Source organism: Galeopterus variegatus, unplaced genomic scaffold, assembly GCF_000696425.1.
Source record: "Galeopterus variegatus unplaced genomic scaffold, G_variegatus-3.0.2 Scaffold615, whole genome shotgun sequence".
Lineage (NCBI taxonomy): Eukaryota > Metazoa > Chordata > Mammalia > Dermoptera > Cynocephalidae > Galeopterus > Galeopterus variegatus.
This window is the reverse complement of record NW_007726726.1, coordinates 328,625-338,172: the sequence shown is the minus strand read 5'-3', so window position 1 is coordinate 338,172 and position 9,548 is coordinate 328,625. Positions and strand designations below refer to the sequence as shown.

The window sequence follows — 9,548 nt, the reverse complement described above, 5'->3', positions numbered from 1 at the left end:
GGGCGGCGTCGCGGGCGCGCGCAGTGGCGGGGCGGGGGGGTCTTGCGGCGGCGGTGACAGGCAGGAGCCCCTGGCCCGTCGCACACTCACAGTAAATAAAAGCTAGGGCCTTCAGGAGCACGATCCTGGTCAGCCAGAAGGTGCCCACGCAGAGGCGGGCCGGGCAGCCCGCGGGATCGCGCTCCGGCGCGGGCAGCGACCCGGGCCCGGGGTCCAAGTCTCCGGTTTTCCGCTTCCTCAGCGACTCCTCGGGCGCAGCCATTGCCGAGCCTCTATGGCGCATGCGCGGGGAGGGCCGCGCGCGGCAGCCCTGCCCTCGCCCGGAGGCCACGGCACGCCCGCCCTGACCCCGCCCATAGGCCCCGCCCTCTCCGGCCGGACGCCCACGTGCGGGGAACGAGCCCTGCAGGTCTATCGGCGCTGCCCACCGAAGGCAGGAGGCTGGGTCCTGGGAGGAGGCGGGCCGCCGGCCCGGGCTTACGCGTCCGGTCCTTCGTCCACCCCTCGGTGCGTGTTGCGCTGGGTCCTGGGAGGGGGCGGGCCGCCGGCCCGGGCTTACGCGTCCGGTCCTTCGTCCACCCCTCGGTGCGTGTTGCAGAGGCCCGGTACCTCCAACGCAGGGCCTGCCCTCTCGACCTCGCTCCTGGGGCGGACGGCGCGGGAGGGGATCCTTGGAAAGCCTGTGGTTGGCACGCCCCCACCTCCTGCTTCTGCGTTGTGTGGGGCCGCCGAGCGCGCTGCTGGGGCAACAGTCACAGTTGGAGGGGGACTGAGGAGGCGGGACTGGGCTTGAAGAGCGCAGAGCCTCCAGCTTGCACCCCACCCACAAGCCCGCAGCCCCCATCAGACAGGCAGAGCTCCTGTCAGCCGGGGGAGAGAAGCAAAGGGGACTCACTGACCCGAGCAGATCGCCGAGGACACTGGCAACTCTCCATTCTGGCGTTAGGGGGCTCCGACTCTGCTCAGAAGTGGCACTGGAAGAGGGTGGAATGGCAGGTGTCCCTTAATTGCTGCCACTATGAGGCACTTGTAAGGACATCATTGAGATGTAGGGTTTTCCTTGTTCATTTGTCAGAGCTCTTTGCATATTAAATATCCTGCTGTTTTGTGTGTAAATGTTTGTCCTGGTTTTGCTTTCATTTTTACCTTTTCCTTAGCCCATCAGTTTTGTTCTGGGTGATTTGACATACAAATTATTGATATCTGCATGGTCAAGTGATCCGCTTTATTGTGTATTTAATCACCTGTTCGATTATAACTTCACCACCTGTAGTGTGAGTTTCATGAGGGCAGGATCTGGCTGTGGACATGGGAACCCCCATATCTAGGCCAGAGCAGCAACTGCTGGAGCCCCTTCCAGCCTCCAGCTTTCCCCCCATGGTTGGGGTGATAGCATATATGTATATCTTACAGTGTGGTTTTTTTCAGAGTTTCCTGTTCTTCATAAACCGCCCCCTTCATGAAAAACCCAGCCGTGAAGTGGGACCTGGAAACATGTTGCAATGGGCAGTGCAAAAGGAGGAACCGCCAGCCCTGGCTGGTGCCCTGTATCCTGGTGCCTCCACAGGAACGCAGGACCGGCACCTCTCCTTCTCGTTGTCCTGGTGCCAGGCTTGGGATGGGCCGCCACCGCTGTTTGGGGAGAACCAGGAGAACCCAGCAGCCTCAGCCCAAGCCTGCAAAGCTTCCCTGGGTCCCTGACTGGATGCCAGAGCTGCTCGGGGATGGAAGGCAGGGAAGGACAGCTCTGCCACCAGGTGTGACCCTGGTTGCTGCTTTTCAGGTGGGGACAGTGCTCACAAAGAGCCCCTTTGTTCCCAGCTTCCCCTCGCTGGGGCTGCATTGTTCTCCCCTGGGAAGGGCACAATGGGGCATTGTGCAGAGCAGAAAAGAGCCCCTTGTTCCAGCATCCAGCTTTCCAGGCTCTGGGCTTGCGCTCCAGGCTCCCTCTCTGGGTTTGCCCAGGGTGGGCCAGGCCAGCGGAAGGGTCTGCTGGGATCTCGCATTCCGTCTGAGCTCGCATTTCCTGCGGGGTCTGCCCTCCTGGGACGCTGACCACAGAGGTCTCATCCATTGGCCTAAAACTGGCTGGAGAACAAGTCATGCAGGGCAGGGCTTGCGCCGAGGAGAGGCTGGCGGATGGCTTAGTTCTTGCTCATTTCAGCCTGAATTTAATCAAAGTGCACGGGGCCATCGAAAGGAATGAAGTTCTGACATACGCTACAACATGGATGAACATCAAAAACATCTAGCTAAGCAAGACAAGACAGACACAAAGGGTCACATGCTGTGTGACTGCATTTATATGAAATGTCCAGAGCAGGCAAATCCAAGGAGACTGAAAGATCCATGGTTGCCAGGGTTGGGGGAGAGGGAGATGGGGTGAGTACTTCATGGATACAGGGTTTCCTTCTGGGGTGGTGAGAACATTCTGGAACTTGACGGAGGCAATGGCTGCACAACATTGTGAATATAGTGTATGCCACTGTATGGTTCACTTTAAAATGGTTAATTTTGTGCTGTGCAAATTTCACCTCAATTTTTAAAAATAATAAATTGGAAACAAAACAACCAAGGACAGCCTGCACCGATGTTTCAGAATCACCTGGAAGGCGTTGCTTTTACCTGTCGGAATAAGTGATGTCACTCACACCAAACCTCTGTCTATATTAAGGAGTATCTTGCAGTTTAAAAATAACATTTAGATTTGGGCATGTCTTTCACCAACACAAAGCAGGATGAGGCTCCTGAGCTTACACTTTCAAGCAAAAAACTGAGAAAAAGTCAAGCTGACCCAGGAGGGAGCTGAGATGCGGCTTCACCACCCCAGGGCTGCCCCGGGACTGCGGGAGAGCAGAGAAAGACTGAGGGGCTCCCCTGGGAGGAGCCGCCAGCTCAAGACTGGGGCTGGTGTCCATGAAGACCCACACACAAGCCCACCCTAGGTGGGATCCTATCCCCTGCTGTCCACAGCCCCCTCCAGCGCAGCCCCCAGACCATGGCACACACAGGCCGGCAGGCTGGCGGCTCTCCCAGCAGCTGCGGAGCAGCTTCACAGAGGAATGAACCCCCTGTCAGCACCTCATCCAGCTGTCCCCAGGGCACCCCAGCCAGGCAGCCCCCGCCGCATCAGGGCCATTGTCCCTGACATGCAGGCGCAGCTGTCTCTGGCACCCACAAGAACCCAGCTTGGGCCCGAATCTAATCGTGCTCCCTTCATTTACCCCAATTTTTCATGTCTTGAAATCTGTTTACGGAAGGGGGGTTGGCCCCATTGCTGCCAACATCTGTCGCCTTCTGCCGGAGGGGTGGTTGGTCAGTTTAGGCCAATCCCGCCCTGACTGCCCAGCAGCCAAAACCCCCCAGTGAAGCTGGCAGGTGCGGTGGGGGTGAGTGAGCAGGTGTTGCCATTTGCTGGTTGTTCTGGGACCGTGACTCACAGGCGGCTGTTCTGCTGGCTCTCTGTCTCCTCCTCCTGCACCCTCGGCTCTAGGCCATGAGCGCCCAGCCCTGCACCCCAGAAGGAGCCGTGGCCCCATGTGGCCTGCAAACTGGCAGGCCGTGCTTCTAGGCAGAGTGGAAATCAAAGCAGCCTGATGTACTCTCATTCTCTGAGTGTGGAGCCCTATGGAAGAAAAAGAATGTGTCATTTTCTTTTAATCTTGAAATCATCTTCCGACCTGGAGGAAGTCTCAGAATCAGCCTAGCCCAGAGGTCCCAAGCAGGAGGCCTGCAGCTGCACTCTGTCCACACAGCTGTGTGGGTCAGTATATGGGTTATGAACCACACAGCAGTGCTGTGTAACAAATAGCCCTGGGACCATGGGCCATCCAGATTGTGGGCAGGGCTAGACCATGCTGGGCCCTGAGCAGATAAGGGCAGTTGCAGGAGTTCCTGTGACTTCTGTCCCTTCCCTCCAGCCTTCAGAAGCAAAATTTTGCTGAGACCTCCATCCTGGCTATCCAGACAGCAGCCCCTTCGTAACAGCATCACCTGCCTTGTGCTGCTGAGCCACCTTGTTTCCTGCCACCTGTCCCACACACCCGCCTGAGGACACTTTAATTAAACCCCATTTTGCCGTGTTCAGAAAAATAAATACTTGGGAGACAGCAGAGATCTTTTCACAGGACGTGTTTTAATTTGCCATTGGCACTAATGGCTCTTGAGCTGAGCTTTGTGGCAGAGGAGGTCAGGGCTGAGCAGCCCCCTCTTGCTGAAAGGGGATTTTCCCTTATGACATGTTTATTTGAAGGCACCTTTTACCTTCCCGGTTATACTTGAAACAAGACTCAAGGGCTCTGCTTTGAGGGTTTCAAACTTAGACATCTTGGACAAGAAGCCTCATTAAATGAGTCGAGCTTGGAAGGACAACACAGGTCTCTCAGCAACCTATTCGGGCTCAGAAGGCTGATTTGCTGAACTGAGAGTCCCTGTCACTGTCCTGGCCCCCTCCTGCACGCGGGCTGAAAAAGCTTTTCCCAGGCCCTTTTGTCGCTTCTCCACAAGCTCAGTGCCCAGAAGAGGAGCCTGGCACACGGGGCTGGGTGATGGTGAAGGGGGGAAGTCCTGGGGTGCTGCGCTGCAGGGGAGCTGGGACCTGGAATGATACAAGGTTCCAGGGGAGTGAGGGCCAGGAAAGGGGCTAGGGCTGGGGCTCCAGTGTCTGGTATTAGAACCCTCTGGTGCAAGCAGAAATCCAACACTACCCTGCATGAACAAGGATGGGACTTATCGGCCTATGGAATGGAAAAGTCCAGAGGAAGGTACGGCTGACCCTGAGTGTCAAACACCACCCACAGACTCGGCTTCCCTCCGTCGAAGATGCCGTGGATACCTGGCTGGGATCTCCTTGGTGCTCCCCTCTACCCAGGGAATGCTGCTTGTGGAGACCCCTGGGACCCTGCATGTTTTGGCTGCAGAAGCACCCTCTGTCCACTGTCAAATGAGACGTGCCAGGAACTAAGGGGTGCCGTTGGGGTCAGCTCCACCGTAAGCCCCCGAATGAAAGGAGAGACGCTAAAGGATCTGCCACTCATAGCCACAGCTGGATGCTCAGGGACTTGCCACCAGCATGGGCCGGTGGACACCGAGTGGAAGAAGCCACAGTTGTTTCCCATATTTGTGATCCGCACACGCACCTGTCACTGGGGAGGAAATGAACCCTGGGTCCCACTCCTTGGGTTAAGCACTGCCCTCTCTCCGGAATCCTTTCAAAAGCAAGAACGGCCACAGCAGGAGGACCCCTAGCACTGTCCTTGGTCACTCCCAGGCAGTGTGCATTTATTTATCAGGATACCAAGGAGAGCAAGAGGTGAAGGTGGGAGGGACAGGTGGGAGCATGCTCATCCCTTCCTGGGGCCAGAGGGCATCCTGAGGACGTGGGGCCACGGTGCTGAGCTGGTGCAGGTGTGAGCTGCAGAGAGGACAGCTCCCACCCACGATGGCCAGAAAATGCTGCTCCTGCAGGGGTGAGAGGGAGGAGTGTGGGTGGTGTTTCACTGTCGTCTGTGTATGTGGACTGGTGGAGAACAGATACAGCCAGGTCCCAAGGGGACATCAGCGTGACCAAGGGCCCAGCTTTGACCCAAACCAGAACTTCTGCCCCAGCTGGCCCTGTCGGCATCCCTGAGACAGCTAAATTAAGGAGGGGCGGTGGCAAAAGCTTGGCCCAGAGTCCTGAGCCTCTGTCACCAGGAGGCTGGACTCCTGAAGGAGGTGTCTAGAGCTGCCTGGGAGCCCCTGCCTCCCTCTCCGCAGACCCATCTCTGCTCAGAGCAGTTCTGCCATCTCTGCTCCTGACGTTTTGTTTATGCCAGACCAGCCAGTAATTAAAAGCACCAATTAATCTCGGAGGTCACCCTGGGATGCAGTGCCAACTGCCTCTCTGACCACAGCAGACGAGGGAGGCCCAGGCCAGGGCTGTGGACACACGGGGACACACCAACCCAGGGCCTCATGGGCCCACTTGGCCCTCCCTCAATGCTGTTCTCTTAGAGATTGTACGAAATGCAAACATGGCCTCCCCCAACTTTGGGATGAGGGCCAGGCAGGCTGGCCAACAGGGAGATGGTCAGGGGATGGTGCAGGGAGGGACAGCCTGGTCCCCATGATGGCATTTAGCTCTCAGTAGCTCCTCCTTCCTACTCAGCTCCTCCAGCCCCAGCACACATAGTGCACACACATGGGCTTCCCGAGTCGCCATCCCTAGAAGCCGAGGAGTGAGGACGTGGGGCATCTGTGTGCCTGGAAGAGCCCTCCAGGCCTGAACTGACCCCATCTCACAGGCACACAGGTGCCCCTGTCCCCCTCGCTCCTAGGGACTGTGGGTCTAGAAACCTTGTTTATATCAGTTTTCCCATGCCCTGGGGCCAATGGCCCAGGGATTGGTACCTGGTCCAAGTTCAGCCAATCAGTTCTTCTCCCTGAAACTGTAAAGGCCACTAGATCATGGGAAGGTCATATGGACTGGGGTGAAGCCAGCACCTGCAGACAAGGTTGGGAGCAGGAAGGAAGAGCTAAGAGAAGGGTGGAGCAGGTCAACACCTGGACAAGGACTTGCAGACCCTGAGGTGGACTGAGTGGTGGCTGAAGAGCTGCTCCTCAAGTTTTGTCACTGTGGCCTCTCTCTGTTCTCAAAAACCCTGTGCTCCTTGCTGCCTCAGGACATTTGCACATGCTGCTCCCCTAGGGATGCTCTTTCCTCTCTCTTCAGGAGGTTGGAAGCTTCAGGACTCAGCTTAATTGTCACCACTTTAAAGAAGCCTTCCTGGACCACCCTTCCTAATGCTCCTTCCCTCCCCTAGGGGGAGTATCTGAGCCCTTCGAGAACGTGTGCTGGTTCACTTATGTGCTGTCTGCGCTCCTCTCCTCAACACCAGCATCTTCAGGGCAGGGACAGCGTGGCGCTGTACTGAATTGCCTAGAAAAGTCCCTGGCATACAGCAGGTGCTTTATTAATACTTGGGAACACATGAACCAGCCCTACACATCTCCCTCTCTGTGAGCCACATCTCAGGGTCCACTCGGGGCCTGCCTAGGGCTGAAGACACGAGCCGAGGTCACACTAATGGGAGACGAGGGCTGGATGGCACACTGGCATTTTCCTGATGACTTCAAGGTGGACCAGAAGTTGTCTGGCAAGGGGGCTTCAGGCCTGAGCTGGCTCAGCAGGGGCTGGGCCCTCCAGGAAAGTGCATGCGCACACTCTCGGTTGGCCTGGGACAACCCTGGCAGCCCTCCCCTCTCATTCCGTGGTGGTCTGCATATGTATGTGGGGGCTGCCCACCAGTGCCTCCCAGCCAGTCCCCTGACTGGTCACTGTAGCTCAGGTTCTGTGGGCACCCCAAGCAGCAGCCCCCCCCAGTCCCTCCTTCAGCGTCCTCACCTGTGGGTGATGCTTTGCAGACCCACAGGGGGCGGAGTCGGGACCCTCAGTGGAGAGCTGGACCTCCAAGGGGAAGGAGAGCCAGGGCAGACTGGTGTGGCGGGGTCTTCCTTGGCAAGGGACAGAGCAAAAGGAGGGTGGTGGGAGGAGGGGAGGAGAAGGCAGGTCACTCAGGCACCCAGCTCTCCACCTTCGGTCAGATGGAGTCTCTGGGCACACAGTTCCCCTGAAAGCGTGAAGCTCCCAAAAGTGATTTCCTCTGACCTTGGCCACGAGAGTCAGCCCAGTGCAAAGACCAGAGTGCCTTCCTGTCGCCCCTGCAGGTGGAGTCAGCCCAGGCTCCAAGTTCCCCCTCTTCAGCCCCAAGGCCCAGGGCGTCCCCCAAAGGCTGTGGCGCCCCACGGCGCTGGCGGTTCCAAACGCAAGGCAGCGTCCCAGGGCAGCTCGGAGCCAAAGGGGAAAAGACCTCCTCCCCAGACCGGGCTACTCGGGCGGGACCCGGCTCCAAGGCCAGGGTGAGGGGCGGGTGGTTGTCGCTGAGGACACCATCTCCTGGCCTGCTGCGTCGGGGCAGGAGGCGCGTCCTGCCTGGTGGCCCCCAGGGATGGTAAGGTGCGCGGGCGACACCCTCCCTCGGAACTCGCTGGCTTTCCCTTTGGACTTTTCTGGTAACAGACCAGCCCCTTCTGCTGCGAGTTGGAGAGATGGCGTCACTCTGGGGCTGCGGCGGCCACTGCCCCAGGCGCCAATGACTTGGGTGAACGCGCCCAGTTAGGGGACCGGGCGCCCTTGCTTTGGGCCACCCGGATCTCGCGGGCCACAAGCTGGGAGATGCGCTTGTTCCGCGTCCGCCTCCTGAGGGAGACATGGCGAAGCTCGGGGTGGAGGTTCTGTCGCCTCCCCGCGCATTTAGCGAAAGAATCCGAGCCGCTCTCGGGGACTGCCGGGCCCGAGGCCAACTCTGGGGGCGGTGTCGGGCGGGGTCTCGAAGCCGTGGCTTGGCGCTGGCCTCGGGAGAAATGTCCCCTTTTCGACCCCGCCGCCCCTTCCCTCCTCCTCTCCAGGCGCCCAAGGTGCAGAGTCCCAGAGCGGCCCCCGCCCCCGCTGGACCACCCAGGGCCGCCCCGCCAGAGGGCCTCTGCGCCCCCACCTCCCAACCACCCAGGTCACGCCCGGAAGGCCCTGGGCCCCCGCGTCCGGCCACGCCATCCGCCGGGCGGCCCCAGGGACTCAGCAGCTGGGGTCAGCCCAGGCCCCGCCCCCGGGACCGCGCCCCCGCCAGCTCTGTCCAAGCTCGCACCGGACGGGGCGGGCGACCTGGGATCACCCAGTTCCTCGCCGCGTCCCGCAGACTCGGGACGAGCTGGCTGCTGTCGCGCGTCGCGCCGGCCCTGTGGGCGTGGAGCCCGGGTTTCCGCGCGCCGCGGCCAAGCCGACCTTCCCTGGGGCCACGGACCGGCAACAGTGGGCCCGGCACCTCCGGGCTGCGGGCGAGATGTCGGGGCTCAAGACTGGCTGCGCGTGTGTGTGTTGGGGACGGGGGGAGGGGGAGGTCCTTGAGGACTCGCTTCTTTGCGGGGCTCCGGGACCGGGGGCGGGCGCACAGGAGCCTCGACGCGCTGGCGAAGAGCACCGTGCCCGTCCTCCCTGTCCCCTCTTTCCTTCCCGGTCCTCCAGGATGGAGAGTCCGCGGAGTGGGGTGGCAGGCGGCGCCCTCGGCCAGAGCTCGGGTCCTCGGACGCGGGGCCCCGGGCCCCACGCGGTGCGAGGCTGGGCGGGGCTGGCGGGGACCGCGGAGACCGCGGGGCTTTCTTTAAGGGCGGGGGCGACCAAGCACCGCCCTGGGGGACGAGGCGCACGCCGACCAATGCGGAGCCGCGCGGGGGGCGGGGTCTTTCCGCCGCCGCTTAAAGAAACTTGTCGCGGGTCCCGGAGTCGGGAAGGAGCTTCGGCGGCTGCGGCAGTGGGAGGACCGGAGCGAGGGCGGCGGTGGCGGCGGGCTCGTAGTTCGGACCATCGCGCGGCGGGCTCTGGTCCCGCGGCGGCCGCAGCGCAGCCCCGGTGTGCGTCCTCGGTGCGCGCCCCTTCCGCGCGCGGCCCCGATGCTGGACATGAGCGAGGCCCGCGCCCAGCCGCCCTGCAGTCCGTCCGGCACCGCCAGCTC

At 60.5% G+C, this 9,548-nt stretch overlaps 2 protein-coding genes across 2 annotated transcripts in view; one reads left to right on the top strand and one right to left on the bottom strand.

The window, feature by feature from the left end:
- Window positions 1-262, bottom strand: part of LMF1 (lipase maturation factor 1) — a 121,781-nt gene extending 121,519 nt beyond the window's left edge. Inside the window, exon 1 of the mRNA XM_008570575.1 lies at window positions 91-262. Coding sequence (XP_008568797.1) covers window positions 91-262 — 172 coding nt within the window. The remainder of the gene's footprint in view (window positions 1-90) is intronic.
- A 12-nt stretch (window positions 263-274) lies between these two features.
- Window positions 275-9,548, top strand: part of SOX8 (SRY (sex determining region Y)-box 8) — a 14,250-nt gene continuing 4,976 nt past the window's right edge. The window contains exons 1-6 of the mRNA XM_008570581.1: window positions 275-757; window positions 7,708-7,899; window positions 8,060-8,626; window positions 8,736-8,909; window positions 9,062-9,146; window positions 9,203-9,447. Coding sequence (XP_008568803.1) covers window positions 275-757; window positions 7,708-7,899; window positions 8,060-8,626; window positions 8,736-8,909; window positions 9,062-9,146; window positions 9,203-9,447 — 1,746 coding nt within the window. The remainder of the gene's footprint in view (window positions 758-7,707; window positions 7,900-8,059; window positions 8,627-8,735; window positions 8,910-9,061; window positions 9,147-9,202; window positions 9,448-9,548) is intronic.